The 23877-nt window shown below is 40.5% G+C and overlaps 1 protein-coding gene across 5 annotated transcripts; it reads left to right on the top strand.

The window, feature by feature from the left end:
- The first annotated feature begins 4647 nt into the window (after positions 1-4647).
- On the top strand, positions 4648-20154 carry TAP2 (transporter 2, ATP binding cassette subfamily B member). Of its 5 annotated transcripts, XM_012550248.3 has the most exons (15): positions 4649-4817; positions 6125-6185; positions 8297-8526; positions 8665-8812; positions 9045-9554; positions 9671-9785; positions 15647-15777; positions 16036-16241; positions 16442-16639; positions 16878-17006; positions 17218-17403; positions 17608-17781; positions 17963-18122; positions 18492-18628; positions 19045-20154. In XM_012550248.3, the coding sequence occupies exons 5-15, from the start codon at positions 9053-9055 to the stop codon at positions 19231-19233; spliced, it is 2127 nt and encodes a 708-aa protein (XP_012405702.1). In that variant the 5' UTR covers positions 4649-4817; positions 6125-6185; positions 8297-8526; positions 8665-8812; positions 9045-9052; the 3' UTR covers positions 19234-20154. The 5 variants fall into 5 exon arrangements, with proteins under 5 accessions (XP_023359842.1, XP_012405702.1, XP_012405704.1 ...); XM_023504074.2 differs by lacking the exon at positions 16878-17006 and having other exon boundaries at positions 4648-4817; XM_012550250.3 differs by lacking the exon at positions 8665-8812.
- The last annotated feature ends 3723 nt before the right edge of the window (positions 20155-23877 follow it).

The raw sequence follows: 23877 nt of genomic DNA, 5'->3' as shown, positions 1-23877 counted from the left end.
CAAGCAGTAAGGAGTAGTAGGATAGTCTCTATGTGATTCTGTGTGTGTCAGGAGTCAGTGCTGCCCCAGAGTGATGGTGATTCATTGTCAGTGGGAACAATTTTGCTTTGTTATCCTCAGTTTGGGTGGTTGGGGTGTCAAGATAATGGAGTAAAGCCAGGAACTGCTTAAGCTCTCCCAGTTTCCCTCTAAAACTGCATGAAAGCAAGCCTCTGAACAGAGTCTGATGGAATAGAGTCTGATGGAATGAAACCACTCTCCAATTCAAGATAGATTAGAAGGACTTCAAGAAAGATCAGTCTCATTGGAGTGAAAGGGGTGTTTAGCTCAGCTCAGAGACTGGTATAGACAGTAAGAGAGTCTTAAATATAACAGATCAGCAACTAAGACCCTCAGTCCTGGCTCAGTAGTGGAGTGAACCAGTGGGGCAGTCCCCAGTACCAGCTTAAAAAGCAAATTTATCCCAGAACCAGAGCTCAACCATAAAAGTAAAACAAAGAGGAAATACAAAAAGAAAAAGAAAGAAAAGGAAAGGAGCAAAAATCAGAAAAGAACTTTGATCACAAAAAGCTACTATGGTGACAGGGAAGACCAAAATACCAATTCAGATGAGGACAAAATGTCCACAGAGGAAATCTTGAAGAGTGATATTATTTGGTTTCAAACCCAAAGAGGCTTCTTGGAAATGCTTATAAAAGACTTTAAAAGGCAAATAGGAGAGGTAGAAATAAAAATGAGAAAAGAAATGAGAGGTATGCCAGAGAAAGTCAACAGCTTGGAAAAGGAAGGCAATTCCTTAAAAAATTATAATTGGCCAAATGCAAAAAAAAAAAAAAAAAAAAGCCACTGAAGAAAATGACACCTTCAAAAGAAGGATTAATCAAATCCAAAAAGAGATACAAAAGCTAACTGAAGAAAATCATACATTAAAAATTAGGATTGGGCAAATGGAAGCTTATGACTCTATGAGACATCAAGAACTTATTAAATAGACTAAAAAGAATGAAAAAATGGAAGAAAATGTAAAATACTTCATTGGAAAAACAACCACAAAGTCTGATGGAATGAAACCACTCTCCAATTCAAGATAGATTGGAAGGACTTCAAGAAAGGTCAGTCTCATTGGGATTAAAGGGGTGTTCAGCTTAGCTGGAAAATAGATCCAGGAGAGACAATTTAAAAATTATTGGTCTCCCTGAAAGCCCTGTCCAAGAAAAGAGCCTGGATAATATTCTTCACCTATTCTGCTCTGATATACTTACAACAGAGGAGAAAATAGCCATTGAAACATTGTTGCAAAACTCCAGAGCTATAATTTCAAAGAAAAAATATAACAAACTATCAGACAAAAATAACTCAAGTTTTAAGAAGCAACAATCAGGACTATCCAGGATCTGGCAGTGTCTACAATAAAGTATTGGAGAACCCTCCATTCCAGAAGGCAAAGGACCTAGTGTTACAACCAAGAATTAACTACCCAGAGAGACTGAGCATCATCCTTCAGCGAGGAGTTGGATCTTCAGTGAAGTAAGAGACTTTCAATCATTTCAATTGAAAAAAAAAACCCCATCTTAAACAGAAAATTTGGATTTGAAACACAGGATTCAAAAAAATATATAGAAAGGTAAACGGGGGTGGGTGGGTGGGGGGGAACATATATAATTTAAAGGTTAAACTGTTGATATCCCTAGATAGGAAAATGATATCTGTTACTCTTGAGAACTGTATCTGTTATTGGGGCAGTTAGAGGGGGCATCACATGGACAGAGAGTGTGCCTGTGAATGGACTCTAATGATCAAAGAAAAAGCTATTAAGGAGTGGAAAAGGGACTGGTATTGGGAGAAGATGAAAGCAGAGGTATTGTGGGACAAAATATATCACATGAAGAGGCACAAAAGACTTACTACAATAGAGGGAATGAAGGGAGGCAAATGAGCATTGTCTGAAGCTTAATCTCATCAGTTTTGGCTCAAAGAGGGAATAACTTAATCATTTAGCTGGATATAGAAATGTATTTTACCCTATTAGAAAGAGGAAAGAAAAGTGAAGGGCTAGATAGAAGAGAGAGCAGAAACATGAGGTGATAAGGGTAAGAGAAGGGAGGAGGAGTGATAGAAGATAGGACAGGTAGAGAGTAGAGTGGGTTAATAACAAAGTATTCTTAAAGGGTGGAAAGAGAGAACACAATATGTTCAGGGGAGAAACTAAAATGGAGGAAAATACAGAGCTGGTAATCATAACTGTGAATCTGAATGGGATGAACTATCCCACAAAACAGAAGCAAATAGCAGAGTTTACAAGAAACAATTTGAAACAGAAATACATATAAAGTAAAAGTTTAGAGCAGAATTTATTATACTTTAGCTGAAGCAAAAAAGACAGAGGGAGAAATCCTGATCTCAGATAAAGCAAAAGTAAAGATAGATCTAAATAAAAGAGATAAGGAAGGAAACTACATCTTGTTAAAGGGTACTGTAAACAATGAAGTAGTAAAGATACTAAATATATATGTACCAAGTATAGAGCATCCAAATTCTTAGAGAAGATATTAAGGCAGTTACAGGAAGAAATAGACAGCAAAACTTTATTAATGGGGAACCTCAAACTTCTCTCAGAATCAGACAAATCTAACCTCAAAATAAACAAAAAAGAAACTAGGGAAGTTAATAGATGTAATGGGCTGAGGCTTGAGTTGATGAACTGAGATCCCAAGCACGTGAGGCTAAATAGTAATTGGACCATACTCTATTAATATATATGCTTGAAGAAAGAATGGCCCCGCCCACTCTCTGTGCAAGTCCTGATGTGTCTACAGGAAATGACCATTTTGGTGGGTGGAGGCAGAGGGGCAGGAAGAGAGGTGGAGAGAGACTGCTGGCTGGGTGCTGCTCTGGTGGCTTCTGTTCTCGTGGCTTCTGGTCTGTCTGGCTTCTTGACGCAGCTGCTGATGTTGCTAATCTCTCTTTTACCTCCAATCCTTCTTCACCTCTACTGAGAATAAAGATTGAAGATTTTCCCTTAACCTGAATTCCTGACTCAGGCTGATTTTAAAATACGCGGTCATAACAAATAGAATCCCAGAAAACTTCAGAATGATAGATCTCTGGAGAAAACTGAATAGGGACAGAATGGAATACATCTTTTTCTACAGCAGTACATGGCACCTGGGCAAAAAAGACCTTATATTAGGTCATAAAAACCTCACAATCAAATGCAGAAAGGAAAAATAGCAAATGATTCCTTTTCACACCATGATGCAATAAAAATTATTTTCAATAAAGGGCCAGGAAAAAACAGAATAGAAACCAATTGGAAATTAAATAATCTACATCTAAATAATGAGTAGGTCAAACAATAAATCACAGAAACAATCAATAATTTCATCCAAGAAAATGATAATAATGAGACAACATACCATACTCGTGGGATACAGCCAAAGCAGTTCTTAGGAGAAATTTTATATCTGTAAATAGTTACATGAAAAAAATAGTGAAAGAGAAGATGAATTAATTAGACATGAAACTAAAAAACTGAGAAAAAGAACAAATTAAAAACACTCAATTAAATACCAGATTAGAAATTCTGAAACTCAAAGAAGAGACTAATCAAATTGAAACTAAGAAAACTAAGAGTTGGTTTTATGAAAAAACCCAATAAAATAGATAAATCTTTGGTTAATTTGATTAGAAAAAGGAAAGCATCAAACATCAAAAGGGTAAACTTACCACCAATGAAAAAGAAATTAAAGCAATAATCAGGAGTTATTTTGCCCAACTGTATGCTAGCAAGTCTGATAATCTGATCAAAATGAATGAATATTTACAAAAATATATATTGCCCAGATTAACAGAAGAGGAAATAAATCATTTAAATAATCCCATTTTTAGAAAAATAAATTGAACAATTCATCAATGAGCTCCCTAAAAAAAATCTCCAGGACCAGATAGATTCACAAGTGAATTCTACCAGATGTTTAAAGAGCAACTAATTCTAAATACTATGTAAACTATTTGGAAAAAATAGGTAAAGAACAAGGCCTGCCAAATTCCTTCTATGACACAAATAGGGTACTGATATCTAAACCAGGAGAAGCCAAAACAGCAAAAAAAAAAAAACAAAAAAAAAAACTACAGATCAATATCCCTAATGAATATTGATGCGAAATTTTAAAATAAAATACTTGCAAAGAGATTACAACAATTTATCAGCAGGATAATATACTATGACCAAGTGGGATTTATACCAGGAATGCAGGGCTGGTTCAGTATCAGGAAAACTATTGCCATAATTGACCATATCAATAACAAAGCCACAGAAATCATATGGTAATGTCAATAGATGCAGAAAAAGCTTCTGACAAAATACCATACCCATCCCTATTAAAAAACACTAGACAGCATAGGTAAATGGGATGCACTGAGTGAAAACCTCTCATAAGAATATGGCCTACACTTATATCTTAATTATAATTTGAAACTTTGCAATAACAAATTGCACTATAGCCAAAAGCCACAGATGTTCGCTTATCTCAGATAAACATACATTTCCCTCCAATTTCCCCCACCCTTTTCATTACAAATAACATTCTGTTCCTAATATGGTAAAGAGTGTGTCATTGGCTAGAATTCTTTGTCTCTGAGTAGATTTTCACATTTTAGAATGTAAGCCTGGACTTCCTGCCAATGGGAGAAAAGATCAGAAGGAGCTTCTGTATTAGGGTCTAAATAGGTATAAATCCTATGTTTTGCAGCTTGTGCTTTGTAGTCCTATACCAACACTACTGTCATCAAGAGCTGCCCTTTCTCTGGAAATTGCAGTAAGTCCTTTTTGCTTTTCTACTTTGAAAGTCTCTGATTTTAATTTGGGTAAGGGTCACACCACTTTGAGAGCTCATCCAGGATATTTCCTATTCATAAGAGTGCTCTTCCTAATGGATTCCTTGGGCAGGCAACCACTATAGATTTCAGAGGAAATGTCTTCTGGCAAAAGTGGTAGTGTCTCCCTCTCTTCACTCAGTGAGGCAACAATTAACTCTATATGTGAATTCAAAAGAGCTGTTTAATATTGAGGAGAGTGAGTTGGCAGCCTTGTGTTTTCAGACTTTGGGACAATTTGTATTAAAGGAAGAGGAAAAGAAGCCAGAGAAACCCCCATCCTTAGGACCCCCTCCTGGCAATGCCTCCTCCTCATGCCCTTTGGCTAGCCACTACTCCTATGCTTGAGGCTCTGATTCTCCCTTCCTCATAAGAGGTGCAAGGATGGAAGCTTGATTTATTTAAAACCACCATCTATTTCCTCTTCTCACGGCCCTCTTTGGAGGAAACTTAAGCAAATATCTAGAGATCAAGAGAACTTTCTGCTCCCAACAAAGACTAATTTGTTCTCATTTAGTGAGGTCCCACTCACCAAGGGAGTGATTGGGTTTGTGAATTCTCCCCTAAGTAGCATGGAGATGAAAAACTCAAAAAAAACCAAAAAACAAAAAAAACGAAAAAAGAAATGCATATCCTTTTAGAAGATCCATCTGGGTTAGCAGAACAGTCTGACCAATTCCTTGGTTCTAACATCTACATTTGGCCAGCAAATAATGTCAGTTTTAGGGATCCTCTTCACAGGAGCAGATTAGGAAAGCTGTAATGTGGGCCTGGGATGATGCCCATCTAGTTGCACAGGGAGGCCCCAGTGGAGAACAAAAATTCTCCCTTCAGGATTCCAATTGGAATCAGTACATTCCAGCTGGTAGAGAAAGTATGAGGGACCTAGCACAAATGAGTGTTCAAGATATTGGAAGCGTAGTCCCTAGAAGTCAAAATATAAATAAAGTAACAGAAATTAGGCTCCATTTTGCGCGTCCCCTCTCTCTTGCCCTTATCTCTTTTCTTCCAGGGTCCACACACTCTGCCTCGCGGGCCGAGGCAAATTATGACTTTAAGTCTGCTCTTCCTATAGTTTGAGAGACTGTAACATGATTTAGTATTCCTTTCCCTTTTTTTCTTTTTCTCAGTTTCTCTGGCTACATGTACCTTCTGGGCCATTTCTAATCATTTATCCAATAATGCATTAATGTCCCAGTTTTCCCACATCCCCTCTAACATTTATCATTATCTTTTCCTGTCATTTTAGTTGATCTGAGAGGTATATGGATCTAGTACTACAGGACGAGAGGGAAAGATTTCTGAAACCAGTAAGTGGTCTAGTGTTATACTGTTTATAAGAATACAAGTTATTCTCCCATTTTCAAATGGTAAAAAGATATGAACAATTTTCAGGTGATAAAATTAAATCATATGAAAATAAAGTTCTAAATCACTATTGATTAGAGAAACGCAAATTAAAACAACTATGAAAGACTTGGGTTTCTCAGTGCATCAATGATTCCAGGCCATCCCAATAACTTAGAATAGAAAGTGCACCCTGCATCCACAGAAAGAACTATGGAGATTAACTATAAATTCAACCCATATTAGGTTCATTTCTTTTTCTGTTTTTTTATTTCTCTCTCACGGTTATTCTCTTTTGTTCTATTTTTCTCTTCCAATATGATTCATAAAGAAATATGTATTTTAAAAGTTAATATACATGTTGAACCAGAAAAACATAAAACAATCAATTTGGATGACTGGAAATTCATTTTGATATTAAAAATTGGAGTACTTTATGTCAGAGTTGCATTGAATAGGATCCAATTTTTTGGTAATTGCCTCCCTTTCCACAATTTCTTCTTCCTGAATGAAAAGAGTATTATACCCTTCCTTCCCAAGGTAGAAACTTCCCTCCACTTGGTTTGGGAAACTGAACACATCTGAAACCAGCTGTCCAGAATTGGAGGATTGTTATGTTCTTGTTTTCTCTAAAATATGATGGTTCTCTGGGTGCAGGTTTCTTGGGGAAGTTTCTGGAGGCAGCCTTAGTTTCCATTCCAAGTAATAATCACCTCAAATATAGCCAGGAGTTAAAATCTAGTCTTTTATTGTCTCTTCCAAAATAGTTTTCTTAGAAGCCTATCTCCCTCCTTGGTTCCAAGAGCTCTTGCAGCTTGTCTGCCAGCTTCAGCCTCCAGCTCTCTCTGAATCTTGGTTCTACTCCTCTGAATCCTTTGTTCTGCCCAACTGCAGTCTCTAGTTTGTCAATCTCCCGAACTGAACTCATTTCATTAACTCAGCTCCTTTTATGCTCTTTTAGAGGTATAAACTCAAAGGTTGACTCCTCCTCTGAGAGTGGGATTATGGGAGGTGTGAATTCACAAAGTTACATAGGTAACTTTGTGAATCTCCCTTACTTGTGAACTCCAATATTTGAGCTCTAATGTGTAAACTCTCTTAAAGGTGTGAGCTCTAATGTGTGACCTCTAATGTGTAAACTCTTAAAGATGTAAACTTAAACATTGTTTCTATCAACTCTAATGACTTAATACCTTGTAAGGATTCTAACAGGGGGTGATTGGTCAAAGAAGGGAAAGTAGAAGCATCTCAGGAGGGCTGCTAGGTGGAAGGTTCCTCCTTCCTCTTCCCCAACTCATTTTCCATTCCCTAAAGCATTGTTTCAGCAGTGGCTGGTCTTAAGCATGATCCCAAAATTCAGAATTACTTCTGTTCTCTCTGTGGGTCCAATTCATCACTATCTCCATCCATATTGTCTGTACCTTCCTGCTAAGGGTAATTGTCCTCATTCACTATTTCTACCTCCTTTCAAGAGCTCAAAATTATATATTATACTCACATTTCAGTCTAGTTACTATATTCACATTTAGTGCCAGTTTCTATGGACTTGACTGTAACCCAACTTTTGGTCTCCTTTAGACATTCCTCATCCATTCACTTTTTATTAATTAAAATTATTGGTTCTTAAAAAAAAAAATCAGATACCGTTCCCATTGTATCCCCCTTCTTCCCCTTTCTCGGAGAGTCATCCTTTGTAATACAGAGGAAATAAAAAGCCCAGCAAATTTAATCACTACGTTAATGTTCCACAGACCTAATGTCTTCCTGGGGGCTAAGCTTAATGATTATAATCACGCACCCGCGTGCGCGCGCACACACACACACACACACACACACACACATATAATTAATTATTAACTATAATATATGACATGTAACCTTTAATGTTCCACAGAACTAATGATATATATATATATATATACACACACACTTGTATATATATGCATATATGTGTGTGTGATTATGCTTACAATTTTGCAGCATTTAATTAAAATCTTACAGTCTTTCCGTGGTGGAATACAGAGAGGTAAACAACACAGTCATAAAGTTACAATTTCGGCTGATCTGTCTTAAGGATTTTGGGCACCCCCTTCTGGATCACGCAGATCCGGGAATCTCCGGCTTGAGCACTCAGTACTAGGAAGCGAAAGTGAAACCTCAGCTCTGGTGGGGACTGAGGCAGAAAGGAAACGGATAAAGGAGACTGGGGACTCAGAGCAATCCCTGGAGCCTAACGCTGCTCAGTAACCAGACTTTGCGGGGAGCTCCGCTTCAGCAGCAACCCGGAATCCGTGCTGCAAGCAGGCAAGTCCTCTCAAAGGAAACCCGGTGAAGTTAACTGGGAAGATGGGGAGGGAGACCATATTTGGAGGTTTTAAAGGTGCCCTCCTCCCCTTCATCGTCACCATATGTTCGGGGATTTCTCTGCCCTTCCCTTCCAAGAAGCAGCACCAATCCCTAAGCCCCGGGAAAGTGGAAAGAGCTCTAGCGGTGGGAAACTCCCACCTGAACCCCCTGGCCTGCCCTGGACTCTCCGTGTGATCGTGGGCAAGACGCTTCATTTCTCTGAGCCTCGGTTACCGCAGAAACGGTAGAAATGGTGGGGTTGGACTAAATGGTACTTATCCAGGACAGCCCTAATTCCTATGAGCCCATGACTGGGAACCTACTGATGAGTTTGGGGTTGAGTTGGGGCTCCTCTGGAAAGGAGGGAAGAGATCTTGGGTGGTCCTGATTGGAAGTGTATCCTTATATTATATCCTTAATATATTATCTTAATAATAATGGTGGTGGTAATGATAATCTTTCTGATTCTTTTACAGACACCAACATGCAGCTCTCTACTCTTGGGTCCTGGGCTCTTCTCCTCCTGACTGACCTGATCCTGCTTTGGGTGTTGCAGAGACTTCTGGGAGTCCTATTCCCTCCAGGGCTCCTTAGTCTCTGGCTGGAAGGAGCTTTTAGGATGGGGGTCCTATGGGAGTTGCTAAGTTTACTTGGGGGACTTGGGAAGGTGGGCAAACTACTGCCTGCCTTGTGTCTGAGCACCCCCTTGTTCCTATCTCTGAGGGCTCTGGTTCCAGGAGTCTTGAGTGCTCCCCCTGTGCTCCTAGCCTCAGCACCCTGGGCCTGGAGGCTGATAGCTTATGGAGGAGGGGCTCTGGGCTGGGCTGTGTGGAAAGTGCTGAGTCCTTCTGAAGCCCCTCACTCAGCACAGGAGAAGGAGCAAGGCCCAGAGAACAAAGCCATGATGTGGAGGCTGCTGAGACTGTCCTGGCCTGACTTCCCCTTCCTTGTTGCTGCTTTCTTTTTCTTGGCTGCTGCAGTCATAGGTAAATGGACAAGGTGGGAGTGTGTGCATTTGGGATGGGGGAAGCAGAAGTCTAAGGGAACATGGAAAAGGGTCCTTGTGTTGCTCCTTTCTCATGCTGATCATGCCCCACTCCAGGTGAGATGTTCATCCCCCACTACACGGGACGTGTGATTGACATCCTGGGCCAGGACTTTGACCCTGATGCCTTTGCCACTGCCATCTTCTTCATGTGCCTCTTCTCCCTTGGAAGGTTAGTGACTGGGAGTGGGAGGAGGTTGGAAAATCATATAACCTTTGGGAACCTGCCAGTCACTGTCTGTGAGACCTTGAGGCAATTATTTCATATTTCTAGGTCTTAGTTTCCTAATCAATAAAATAAAAAAGGTTTGGAACAGATGAGAACAATTCCAAAATCCTATGATTCTGAGGGGATTTCTTATAACCCAAATCCTTTGGGATACCTGTTGGTCAGTTGCTCCTAGATGCAGAATCTGCCCTTCTGAAGTGTAGAGAAAACATCTCTCCCCAAAGACTTGGATCTAGGAATGCTACTTCTTTAGCTGCAAGGACCCCACCTCTACCCCTTCCTCAGGGAACTCTCATTCTAATGAGGAAATACATTTTCCATTTTTGGGAAATTATTTTTCTGTTGATGCAGATGAACTAATTTATTGTCCAAAAACTATGACTAATGGGGAAAATAGGTCCTACATTTGACAAAAGGTTCAGCAACATGTGAAGGTATTCTTTTAGCATTTTTTTTTATTCAGAAGTATTTATTTAGCAACAGAGACTGTGTGAAAAGTTCTTTGTCCTAGTAGTCTCCTGCCTTCTCTGCCTCAAGAGGAGAAGTATGGCACATAATTGGTCTCAGGAACCTTTCTGGCTTTTATAGATATACAGAGTTTCATTTCCTTGTCACATACATTGTGGTAGTCATTGTATATATTATTTTCTTGGTTCTCTTTATTTCATCTTGTATCAATTTATTAAAAAATTTTCGTATGTATCTCAGAATTCCTTTTGTTTCAATTACATATGTGTAGTCATGATAACATATTTCCATATTACCTGTGTTGCAAAGAAAAACACAAACAAAATGAAAACAAAACTAAAGAAACTTTTTTTAAAATAGCTTTTTATTTACAAGTTATATGTATGGGTAACTTTACAGCATTAACAATTGCCAAACCTTTTGTTCCAATTTTTCCCCTCCTTCCCCCACCCCCTCCCCTAGATGGCAGGATGACCAGTAGATGTTAAATATATTAAAGTATAAATTAGATACACAATAAGTATACATGACCAAACTGTTATTTTGCTGTACAAAAAGAATCGGACTCTGAAATATTGTACAATTAGCCTGTGAAGGAAATCCAAAATGCAGGCAGGCAAAAATATAGGGATTGGGAATTCAGTGTAATGGTTCTTAGTCATCTCCCAGAGTTCTTTTGCTGTCTGTAGCTGGTTCAGTTCATTACTGCTCCATTGGAATTGATTTGGTTCATCTCATTGCTGAGGATGGCCAGGTCCATCAGAATTGATCATCATATAATATTGTTGTTGAAGTATATAATGACTTCTGGCCTTTCTCGTTTCACTCAGCATCACTTTGTGCAAGTTTCCCCAGGCCTAAGAAAGTTTTTTTTTTTTAAAGAATGATTCAATCTGTATAGAGTTCATCTGTTTTCTCTCTGGGGGTGGACAGCATCTTTCATTCTGAGTCTTCGGAATTTTCTTGGATTATTGTCTTGATCAGAGTAGCTAAGTCTTTCACAGATGATTTGTCCTGATGATTTGTCAGATGATTGTTGTTGTTGAGTACAGTATATAATATATTTAGTATATTCTGTTTATATGTATGTGTGTATATATATAGTATATTCAAGTCTTCTCAGACTTGATGGTTTCAGAAAAACCATCTTGCTCATCATTTCTCATAGCACCAATGCCACAATCATATCATGACAATCATTTGTCCCAATTTGTTCAATCATTTCCCCAATTGATGGGCTTCCCCTTGATTTCCAAAAAGAGCTTCTCTAAATATTTTTGTATAAGTAGGGTCTTTTTCCTTTTCTTTGATCTCTTTGGGATACAGCTCTAGTAGTGCTATTGCTGGATCAAAGGTTATAACTACAGTTTTACACCTTTTTGTTTATAGTTCCAAATTATTCTCCAAAATGTCTAGACTAGTTCATAACTCTACTGACTGCAATAGTTTCCAATTTTTCCACATCCCTTCTAGCATTTTTCATTTTCTTTTACTCTGTTGTTATTCAATTTTCCTCCATTCCATTTTTTCTCCTGTATTTTCTCTCACTCCTTGATAGTGTTTTCTTTCTCCTAATATGTCCTTAGGTTCCCTCAATGTCCTCCCAACCCCAGCCTTTACTTAGTTTCTTCCCTTTCTAATTTCTTGTCTGGTAAGATAAATTATATATTCAACTTATTGTGTATATTATTGCCTCTTTGAGCCAATACTGATGAGAGTAAGGTTCAAGTGATACCCATCACCCACTGTCCCATCATCCCCTCATTTTAATAGATCTTTTGCTCTTCATGTGAAATCATTTTTACATTTTACCACTCTCTTTATTCTGCACTCAGTGACCTTCTTTTTTATATCCCTTAATTATTTTTATATCATTTCTTCAAATTCACCTTTTACTTGTACCCTTTGTCTATGTATATTTCTTTTAGCTTTACTATTAGTGGTATAATTTTTGAGAATCACAAGTGTCATCTTCCCATGTAGGGATATAAATAGTTCAAGATTCATTGAATCCTTAATATTTTCTTTCCCCCTTTTCTTTTGTTCAGTTTCTCTTGGGTCTTGATACTGGAGATCATATTTCTTGTTCAATTCTGGTCTTCTCCTTTAAGAGCTTGAAATTCTTCTATCTCATTCAATGTTCATTTTTTTCCCTTTAAATATTATGCTTAATTTCACCAGATAGCGGATTCTTGGTTATAGTCCTTATTCCTTTGCCTTCGGATGCATCACGTTCTGTGACCTTTAATGTTGTACCTGCTAAGTCAGTAAATCCTGTTTGTGGATTCCTGTTATTGAATCATTTCTTTTTGGCCACTTACACTGATTTTCCCTAAAACTTTGTAGTTTTGTAATTTATCTATAATACTCCATTGAGTTTTTATTTTGGAGTCACCCGAAGGTGACTGGCTGATTCTTTCAAAGCCTGTTTTGCCCTCTGATTCCAGGATATCAGGGAAATTTTCCTTGATAATTTCTTGAAAGATGATGTCCAGGTTCTCCTTTCAATTATGCCTATTAGGAAGAATCATGATTTTGACACTGTCTCTCTTTGATCTATTTGCTAGGTCAGTTTTTTCCATCGTGGCATTTTATATTTTTTTCTATTTTTTCATTGTTTTGAATCTGATTAATTCTTGTTGTCTGAGAGTCATTTGCTACTACTTGCCCAAATCTAAATTTTAAGGAGGTATTTTCCCCAATTCCTTTTCCATTTGACCAATTATAATTTTTACGGAGTTGTTTTCTTTGTTGGACTTTTGTATCTCCTTTTTCATTTGGCTAATTCTATTTTTTCTCCAAGTTGTTGCCTTTTTTTCTTAATTCTTTCATTTAACTAATTTCCCCCCCAATTTTTCTTCTACCTCTTTTTCTTGATTTAAAAATCCATTTTGTAGTCTTCCAAGAGAACTTTTTGAGCCTGAGACCTCATATTCCCTTGTGAGAATTCAAATATAGGCAATCATTCATTTCTGAGTTGGTGTTCTTATCTTCCCTGTTGCCATAATAGTTTTTTATGGTCAGGGTTGGGTTTTGTTTTGTTTTTCAGTTCATTTTTAAAAGTTTGAGCTCTGCTTCTAAGGCACAAGGAACACAGTCTCAAGCTTCTTTGCTGGAGGACTGGGGTCTCGTCACTAACTTTTTTCCACACTGAAAATCATTAGTTTCTGCTATTGAACCATCTGAGAATGCCAAGGACTTTGGATGCAAGGATGTTTGTTCTTGAGTCTTCATTAGATATAGCACAGGGGCAGTTGTCAGGCTGTATCTCTAGAAGCGTACCCAGGATAACCCCTGAGGGCACTGCCCTGTAAGCATAGCAAAGCTTTTGTGAATGGAAACGGTAGCAATGGGGTGGTGTTTTGAGTTGCCTCGAATATACATACTACTATTTCTCTCTCCCTCCCTCCTTCTCTCTCTCTCTCCTTCCCTCTTTCCCTTCTTTCCTCTTCTGCCTCCCTTCCTTCCTCTCTCCCTCCCTCTCTCTCTCTCCCCTGCTGCCTCAGCACGGATAACTTCACTCTGATGACAGTTGTTTCTGTCCCCCTTTCTTCAGCTAATCCCTCCCCAAAAGATGGTCAGGAGGGTTGACCTGGAAGCAGGATTGGTGGTCATGGGTCTGATACCAATTACACGACTTCTGCACTTGTCTGCTCAGTCATTGAGCCAATTTTGCCAGCTGTGATGAGGAAAAGGATCCCTATTTCCATGATTTCTCTTTTCCTTGGCTCTAGGAGCTGGGTTGGAAGCTGGTGTGGCGGTTGAGAGATAATGCTTTTCTTAAGGCTCTTAGTTTAATTGTTCATGCTATGGTGTTCTTGCTGCTTTAGATGCTTTCCCAACTTATCAGCCTGTCCAAAAGCCAGCCACCTCAAGACAAAATTTTTTTTCTGACTACTTTGACCAGCCTCTTAAGTCCCTTCATTACATCTTATCTATTCCATGAATCCTTGAACTACTTTGTATATGGTTTGTATTGTATCTTAAGTTTTTGCAAGTTCACAAATAAGGACTTATTAGTCCTTGAAGCTAGGCAAAACTTCTCTCTGGTGGTAACATGATCCTTTCAGAAGAGAGAAGAAAGTCCTTATTGGGCTTGGGTATCAATTCTGGGGAATTTTTTATGATAGTGTGTAGGTGTTGATGTGAAAAGGCTGAGCTATTACTCAGAGAATAATCTAATGCTGTCATTTGACTGCTTATAGGAGGGGAAAAGCCTAAACTCTGTACAAGTGATCTCTGGGTAGGATTTCAATTTCTCAAATACGACTAAAGTGAAAGGATAGTACTTAGAATTGCATGTCTTCTTAGCTCTATCAACCAGGCTAATTTTGTGGTGGGATTTGAACTGAGGTTAGTTAATGGAAACTCCATCCTATTCTGTTCTTTTTAAAATTAGATTTTTGTTGTTGTTGTTGTTTGTTCTTATTTTATTTTATTTTTTTTAATTTTTAATAGCTTTTTATTTACAAGTTATATGCATGGGTAATTTTTTTGTTGTTGTTTTAAGCATCTCAGGAAAGACTGAGACACACCTAGGTGGTAGGTAGAGTGAGCATGGAGTCAAAAAGACCTGAGTTCAAATGCAGCTTCATATTTTACCAGATCTACGACCTTGGGCAAGGTGCTTAAGCTCTGATTGCTTCAGTTTCCTCAACTGCAAATGGCGGTAATAATAGTATTTTCTTCCCACGATTGTTTTGAGGACGAAATGATATGATACCTGTTTTAAAAAACACTTAAAACAGTTCCTGATATGTATTAAGTGCTATATAAATACTCAAATATTCTGCATCTTTCTGAACAGGAAGAGGAGCTTGATTTCCCTGTGTGGATAGGGAGGAATCCTTAGGAACATCCTAGGAATCAACCAACTCTAGATCTCAGAAAGCACCAGGAAAACAGGCAGATTGAGAATGTAGGCAAGATAATTAGATAAGTTGGATGGGTGGAGGAGGCAGAGTCCTTATTCTCTAGCTCATCATGCCAAGCCTTTTACTTCTCCTTTAGCCCCAACAGCCTATAGTGGAAAGCTAAACACAGCACAGGTCCTCAGTGCGTCTGTGGAACTGAATTTCTCCTGCACTTGCTCTTCCATTTGGGTTTTCTCCTGTCATGTCTCCCCTCTTGCTCCATCCATCTATTCTGCTATCTCTTTCTTCTGGCAGCATTTTCCCTCTATTTCCCTCTCCTGTGTCCTCTTTATGTCTCTCCCTCACCTGTATCCTTCCATGGACTTTCCCCTCTCTTTCTCACCCATTCTTCCCAGAAGTGCACATGGTGACTTTTCCCATATGTATTTCTCTCCCTGCTTTTGTCTTTCTTTATCCCCTCAGCTCATTCTCTGCTGGCTGCCGAGGAGGCCTCTTCACCCTCATCTTCTCCAGAATCAACCTGCGTATTCGGCGCCTCCTCTTTTCCTCCCTGCTACGCCAGGACCTCAGCTTCTTCCAGGAGACCAAGACAGGTGGGTCCAGAGCCTGGATCTTTGGACCTTCTGGGGCATCTTTACCCCTCAGGGTCCCTTTCATGCCTTACCCCCATCCCATAGCTGAATATTCCTTGAACTGGATTCTGTCAGGGGGACTGTGGTGAACTAATCTCTCCCTGAAGTGGAGGAGAGGAGACGATTCTTTGAGTTTGAAGGACCCTGAGGGTGTGCTGCTCTAGCTGTGATTTCTGGGTCTGTCCTGTTCTGGAGCACAGTCTTACTCTTTCTCTCCAGGGGAGTTAAACTCTCGCCTGTCTTCGGACACCAATTTGATGAGCCGCTGGCTCCCCTTAAATGCCAACGTGTTCCTTCGGAGCCTGGTAAAGGTCATAGGACTGTATGGCTTCATGTTCAGTCTCTCGCCTCGACTGACTCTTCTCTCCCTGCTTGAGCTGCCCTTCTCAATGGTTGCTGAGAAGGTCTACAATGCCCGACATCAGGTATATGTGGACAGGATTATGGAAGGGGCAGGTGCTGGTGGTTTGGGCTGCAGCAGCCCTTGGGAGAAAGGCTGGCGAAGGAGAGAGCTGGGTTTGAGGCGGTAAGGATGGTTCCAATATGGGAGCTTGAATCTTGAGGTGTGTGGAGGGGCCCTCCTATGCCTTTGCCTCACTTGTCTTTGCTGATTCCTCCTCCCCAGGATGTGCTGCAGCAGATCCAGGATGCGAAGGCAGAGGCTGGACAGGTCGTGCGGGAGGCAGTGGGAAACCTGAAAACTGTGAGGAGTTTTGGAGCAGAGGGAGATGAGGTTCAGCGCTATGAGGAAGCCTTGGAGCACAAGCGCCAGCTGGAGTGGCGCCGAGACTGGGAGCGGGCAGCGTATCTGCTCTTAGTGCGGGTGAGCCAGACCTAACAGCTCAGTGGAACATGGCCAAGGGGGCTCAGGGACAGTAAGTACATCCCTTGGTAATGATGCGGCCAGTCTCTGATCTCTGACCCACTTCACTTCCTGACACTAATCACCACTCTCTCCCACTGCTGCTCTCTGCTTGGAGTAAGAGAAGGATTAGAGTGGGAGAAGGGTCCTCTGGTGAGTGACCAGCCCCTTCTCATCCCACTTTCCTTTCCTCCCTTAGGGACTTCAGCTGGGGATGCAGGTGTTGATGCTGCAATGTGGGCTAAGGCAGATTCTGGCAGGGGAGCTCACCAGGGGGGGCCTCCTCTCCTTCCTGCTCTATCAGGGGGATGTGGGGAGATCTGTGCAGGTAAGGTAAAGGGTTCTCCTGCCATCTTTATTTCAGGTTCAGACTTCACTGGGTGTAGGATGCCAAGTTTTGAAAGACTGGTTTTCCATATATTGAATTCTATGTTTGTAGCGAAGCCCAGTTGTCTCTGTACCTCTAATATGTCTATGTCAATATCTCTAAGGTTTCATTGGCTCAAGTCTATTGAACATCCTCCTTCATATTTTTCTAGAATCTGGTGTACATCTGTGGGGACATGATGAGCAATGTGGGCGCAGCGGAGAAAGTTTTCAGATACCTGGATCGTGAGCCACGCTTAGCTCCTCCTGGGACCCTGGCCCCTCCTCTTCAGGGCCTCGTGGAATTCAAAGATGTTTCCTTTGCCTATCCTACCCACCCAACCAAGCCTGTCCTCCAGGTGTGTGAAATTGGGAGGAAACCCAGACATCCACTTTTGTAGCCCTCAGCGCAAATTTCTATGTGACAGGAGTGGTGGGGCTGAACCTGGCTTTTAAACTTAATTTTCCTGAGTCACAAGATGATGATTACCTCATGATGAGGAAGGAAGTCTTTTTCACCTTTTTTCTCATTGATTATTGTCTCCTTTTCTCTTCCTCTTCAGAGAGTGACATTCACTTTGCACCCTGGGACGGTGACAGCCCTGGTAGGGCCCAATGGAGCTGGGAAGAGTTCAGTGGCTGCATTGCTACAGAATCTTTATCAGCCCACAGAGGGCCAGGTGCTGTTGGATGGGGAACCCTTGTTCCGATACCAGCACCAGTATTTGCACTCACAGGTGACCAGGGATGAGGAGAAAAGGGAAATGAAGTTGAAGAAAGAAACACTGGGAGAAGTAGAAATGGGCAGGGCAGGGCAAGAGGAAAAGAAATTTCTTCTCCTGAAGACCTGTGGAGTAGGGAGGATTCCTTTGATCCCTGCCCTGAGTTGGGCTCACCTGGTGTTCCCTTCCCACACAGGTGTCTGTGGTTGGTCAGGAGCCTGTGCTGTTCTCAGGGTCTGTGAGGGACAACATTGCCTATGGCCTGGATAGCTGTGAGGATGATGAGGTGAGGGCCGCTGCCAGGGCAGCCTGTGCTGATGGATTCATCGCCAATATGGAACATGGACTGGATACAGGTACCTTCACCAATCTACATGATCGTGATGAAGATACATGATTTGTAGATAAAAGGGAATGCGATCAATCTGTGATGAGGTAATCAGGTATCACTGAGTATACTAACTCTAAAGCTGGTATTCCCCATGTTTTCTTCTTCCCTCATTTCTATGAAAGTAGTTGGGGTATGCTCCCCAGGCTCTTTGCTCAGGAGACCATGTGGTTTGTGTGAAATGTGATGTCACCTCTCCCTGGATGGCAACATTGTGCACACATCCCCAGGACTCTCTTAGTCTGATCTGAGGGGAAATGGCAGAGGAAAGAATGGGGACAAAAGAGTCTTTCCCTTGTACTGTCTCTGAGGAAAGCTATATTCTCTGCCTTTACAGCTGTGGGGGAAAAGGGAAGCCAGGTGTCTGCAGGACAGAAGCAATGTCTGGCCATTGCTCGGGCCCTGGTGCGGAATCCCCGTGTCCTCATCTTGGATGAGGCCACTAGTGCCCTGGACATGGAGTGTGAGCAGGAGGTAAGGGCGAGGAGCTGGGGAGAAGGCACATGAGGGCAGAGCCTGAGCTACAGGGCTGTAAGAAATGGGCAGAAATGATAGGGACAGTGTGGGGCTGGGATGATGGGAGAGAGCCTGCCTGGGCCAAGAGTCTGCTGGATTTGGGACGAGTATGGATCCTGAGAATAAAGAAAAGGGTGGGGAATTGTGGGTATTTGTCTTCTCAGTTCTTCACATCCAGCTTGACAGAACAGATACTGGATACTGGTGGTAGTGATGGCTCTCCATGACTCCTTCCCTTTTTTCTTTCCAATCACTCCTGCCCTACCCACTGAGAGGCTACATTTCCTTTATTATCTTAGGTGCAGTAAGCAGTGCTGAGGCAGGCTGCAGGTTTGTGAGTTTGTTTCTCTAAGGACCACTTTTCTCACCCTCAGCTTCAGGAGAAGATGCTGCAGGGAGGTCGGACAGTGCTGGTGATTGCACATCGGCTGCAGACGGTGCAGGCTGCTGACCACATCCTGGTGCTGGATCAAGGGCAGGTGGTGGAGCAGGGGACCCACACTGGGCTCATGGCTCAGAGAGGTCTCTATCATCGCCTGGTACAGCGACATCTTGAAACCTGATTCCCTGGAAAAAGTGTGTGTGTGTGTGTGTGTGTGTGTGTGTGTGTGTGTGTGTGTGTGTGTGTGTTATATGGAGTTTGAATTTGGGTTTGTGTCAAGTTATCAGATTCAAGGCAATCCTTGCTCTGAGTATCACTAGTTTTTCCTGTGTAGGAGCCACTGCATCTAGGGAGATAATGGGATCTTGGAAAGGAGCTATCCCTGAGCTATCCCTTTCAAGACACTTTGTTGCTTTCCTGCTACTGTTCTGAATCCTGTATACTTGTGAATATCAGTCAATAAATTAATTTTTTAAGGATGAACATAATGGTGAGGAAGAGAGAACTAATTTGATGTCTTTTTTGTTGGGCTCTATACACTTTTGGAGAGGTCAGAGCTGGTCTTGCTTGAACTTAGCTGTTTTTATTCTAGGTCCTCAGGGCCACTTCAGGATAAGTTCCTGCAAGCTTTTAGTTATTTCCATGTGGGCTTATCCAGATCAAAAATTGTTGTTGCCCTTGAACTTAGCAGTGCAATTTCCTGACATGGAATTGAATCTTAGCCCTATAGACAAAATACAATTAGAGAAATAAAAATGCAAGAACTTCTTGGAAGTGAACCTAGTAGCAGCAGATCTCAAACTATACTACAAATCTGTAATAATCAAAAATGAATTTATAATCTCATTTAAAATAATTGTAGACAATAAAAAATTTTGGGGAGTCTACCTGCCTAAACTGTTTGATCCAGCAGGAAATCATAAAAGAGGGAAAAGGACCCATATGTGCAAAAATGTCTGTAGCAGCTCTTTTTGTAGTGGGAAATAACTGGAAATTGGGAGGATACCCATTAGTTGGGGAATGACAGAATAAGTTCTAGTATATGAATAAAATGAAATGTTATTGCTCTATAAGAAATAAGGAGGAGGATGATTTCAGGATAGTTTGGAAAAACACATGAACTGATGCTTGAGTGAAGTGAGAAGAACTAGGAGAAGATTGTACACATTAACAATAAGATTTTGTGATAATCAACTGTAAGATTTGGTTCTTTTCATTAAAGCAATGATTCAAACCAATTCCAATAGATTTGGAATGGAAAATACCATCTGCATCCAGAGAGAAAACTATGGAAACTGAATTTGGATCAAAGCATAGAATTTTCACCTTTTTTGTTATTTGCTTGCTTGGGTGTGGTGTCCTCTTCTTTAAAATATAATGGTTCTCTCTGAGCAGGTTTCTTGGGGAGGTTTTCTGGAGGCAGCCTTAGTTTCAGTTCCAAGTAATAATCACTCCAAATACAGCCAGCTGATAAAATCCAAATGTTTATTTCTTATCTCTTTGCATGAGCCCGGTTAGCTTTTTTAGAGGCCTATCTCTCTGCTTGGTTCCAAGAGGTCTTGCAACTTGTCTTTTGCCTCTGTTTTCTTCAGCCTCCAGCCAGCACAAAGGTGGAAGAAGAAATGAATCTGACTCCACCCTGAGAGTGGGCTTGTGGGCTTCCTCCCTGAGTGCTCTGTGTCTAACCCTGAGAGCTTCTTGCTTATATGAGTTCTCTAAAGGTGTGAACACAAGCATTGTTTCTATCAGTTCCACTTAGTACCTTGTTTCAAGTTGTGGCCCATAACATCTCATAGGATCAGATCAATCATACTTAACCATGCTAAATTAAATAATCATTGTCTCTCTCAACTCTAATGAGTTAACACTTTATAAGGATTCCAACACTTGAGTTTGTGTGTGTGTGTGTGTATTTTGCATTTTTTCTTGTGTTTTTTTTCCCTTTTGAGCTGATTTTTCTTGTACAATATGATAAATTGGAAATATCTTTAAAAGAATTGCCCATAATTAACCTAGATCAGATTGATTATTGTCTTGGGGTGGAGGGAGGTTATGGAAGGAGAAAGAAAAATTTGGAACACAAAGTTTTACAAAAAAAATTATGTTGAAAACTATCTTTGTATATATTTGGAAAAAGAAAATAGTACTGAAAAAATAAAAGTAACAAAAAATAATTGTATTAGAAAAGTGATTTTGTACTAGTTATATCAGAGGTACAGATTATTATTATATAGAAACAATTAACAGTATAGTAGGGTGTTTGATAAACCTAAGGACTCAGCTTACTGCATACTGGAATGAGAATTAAGTTTTCAGCAAACACTGGGAAGCAGTCTAGCAGAAACTAGGTATAGACCAACACCTCAGTCTATATAATAAAACAAGATCCAAATGAGTCCACGGAATAAACATAAAGAATGAACTGAGCAAGGAAGAAATTACTTTTCCATAGAAAGGGGATGGGTTTCTGATTAAATAAAGAATAAAAGGTTAAGTAGGCAAATTTTATTACATGTAGTTAAAAAATTTTTGCAGCTAAAAATAAAAAAAAGAAGGTGGTAACTGGAGGAAATGATCAGAGGATATGAATGAATAATTTTATCAAGTCTTATGAAAAACACTCCTAATTATTACTCATTAGAAAAATTAAAATTAAAGCAACTCCATTGTTCCACTGCCCACATATAAAACTGGCAAAGATGACAGAAAAGAAAAATGAAAAATATTGCAGGGGTTGCAAAGTAGGCACAGGAATGCACTGCTGATGTATCTGGATGCTATACAGACACTCTAGAACATTATTTGGAAATATGATTTAGAAAAAAAATTAATAGACTATTATGCATACCCTTTGAACCAGCTACACCCCTCCTTGACTTATTCTCTAAAGAGTTCAAAGAAAGAGGAAAAGATCTTTTCTGTACAAAACCTCTCTTTAAATAGTAAGTAATAGTAATAGTAATAGCAAGAACTTGAAATGGAAGAGATGCCCATCAATTGGGGAATAGTTGAAAAATGATGATGCTAATATAATCGAATACTCTATTATAATTACAATGTATTAATATATACATATACGGCTATAGTGGCAACATAATTACAATGCATCAAAATGCGTTCCTGACAGATAAAACTTAGATGAACCGATTCCCTAGTCGCACAGGGAGGGGGGCAGAAAGGGAGGCAGACCCAGGGCTCCTGGAACCCGACTCCCCAGATGTTGGCTTCAGGCTTCCCCGCTGTACCTCTCGGACAGTTATTGTTCCTTGGCCCTTTTTAAGCAGCCGGAGAAAGGAGGTGGAGCTGAGGACCAGAAGCGGAGAAAGGAGGCGTTTCTGATTTAACGGAACATTTGTCTGATTTCGAGTTTGTCTCCCGCATGGGCCTCAGCCAATGAGACTCCGAGACGCCGAAACGTCACTGGTTACCGACCGGTCTGGTTGGGGAAGGTTCCTATTCTAGGAAAAAGAAACTCAGGCTTTCCTTTAAACCCGGGGACTGCCCAAGTTCGTGCCCAGTTCTGTGACCACAGCCTGACCCGAGATCCCGCGGGTGCTGGAATTTTCTTATTCTTGAGCTGGCGGAGATAGGGATGGGAGGAAAAGTGTAGAGAAGGGGGACTTAACCATCTTTGGGTCCTAGTCTGATGATGCTATTTTAATTGAACAAATAAAATACATAGAATTCTAAGATCTATATACATATAAAGATATGATTTCCCACCACTCCATGAAATTCATCTCTTCTTCCCCAACTCAGTTAACTTTTTAAGGCTGATTTTTTTTTTTTTTTTTTTTTTTTTTGCTTAGGCGATTGGGGTTAAGTGACTTGCTTAGGGTCACACAGCCAGAAAGTGTTAAGTGTCTGAGGACAAATTTGAACTCAGGTCCTCTTGACTTCAGGGTTGGTGCTCTATCCACTGCGCCCCCTAGCTGCCCCCAAAAGGTTGAATTGAATTAAAAAAAATTTAAAAGACTTTACTGCTGTTGTTTATATTAGTACAGGTCGATGACTTCACTGATAAAGATTATATTATTATAAAAGACAAATCCATTGCTGAAATTACAAGGGCTTCACAGAAGAATCAAATGAACCAAATAGTAATACCATAAGCTATTGGTTCTCTATTCATCACATTTAAAGGAAGATTCTAAAGGGAAAGCAACATGGCTTAATTAAAAGCATCTAAGGGAATGGGATGTATGACAAGGGGAGGGCACCAGCGCATCCTAATGAGCCCTCAACCCAGGGTCCAGAAGTAGTAAGTAAGGTTAGCCCCTTTAACCTAGTAACACTAGGAAAGGACAAAACCTCCAAAGTTGAATTGTAAAGGGACAGGGAAAGGATAAAATCAAGATTGTTGCCAGTGTAGAAGCAAGATTTACCCAAATTCTAACCAGGTATGCCAGGCCAGCAAATATGTTACTCTGGATAGAGTCAATCCTCCAAGACCCTTCACAGCTGTGGATCAAAGCATCTGAAGGAGCCTCAGGGCAGTCTTTGCTGACACAGGTGTTGTGGACTGGGAATGAGATAAATTGGAAACAGAGGGAAGAGGAAAGAGTTCACACAACACAATGGCCTCTCCGTCAGAGGGGTCAGAGAACAGCAACTGCCTCTCAGTCTCCTTGTATCATCCTCTCACAAGAGGAGATCCATTCTGGATTGGATCTCCAGAAGTCACTGTCAGGTGGTTCCCATGTAGTCCAACATATGGTGCCCCTTGTTTGGCGCCAAAATGTAGTGTTCTGATTGATTTTCTGGAAATCATGGAGCAGCCTTCATTTCAGTTTAGTAATCACCACAAGAATAGCCAGGGATAAAG

The sequence above is a fragment of the Sarcophilus harrisii genome, chromosome 4 (assembly GCF_902635505.1).
Source record: "Sarcophilus harrisii chromosome 4, mSarHar1.11, whole genome shotgun sequence".
Classification (NCBI taxonomy): domain Eukaryota; kingdom Metazoa; phylum Chordata; class Mammalia; order Dasyuromorphia; family Dasyuridae; genus Sarcophilus; species Sarcophilus harrisii.
The sequence above is the reverse complement of the archived record's forward strand: the minus strand, read 5'-3'. Positions and strand labels throughout refer to the sequence as shown.

What these genes read in the sequence shown, in the direction of transcription:
- TAP2 (XM_012550250.3), top strand. Translation starts at nt 9,053, where the DNA reads ATGCAGCTCTCTACTCTTGGGTCCTGGGCTCTTCTCCTCCTGACTGAC. An exon ending in CTTCCAGGAGACCAAGACAG is followed by an intron (nt 15,778 to 16,035) that starts GTGGGTCCAGAG and finishes CTTTCTCTCCAG; the next exon opens with GGGAGTTAAACTCTCGCCTG. An exon ending in CGTATCTGCTCTTAGTGCGG is followed by an intron (nt 16,640 to 16,877) that starts GTGAGCCAGACC and finishes TTCCTCCCTTAG; the next exon opens with GGACTTCAGCTGGGGATGCA.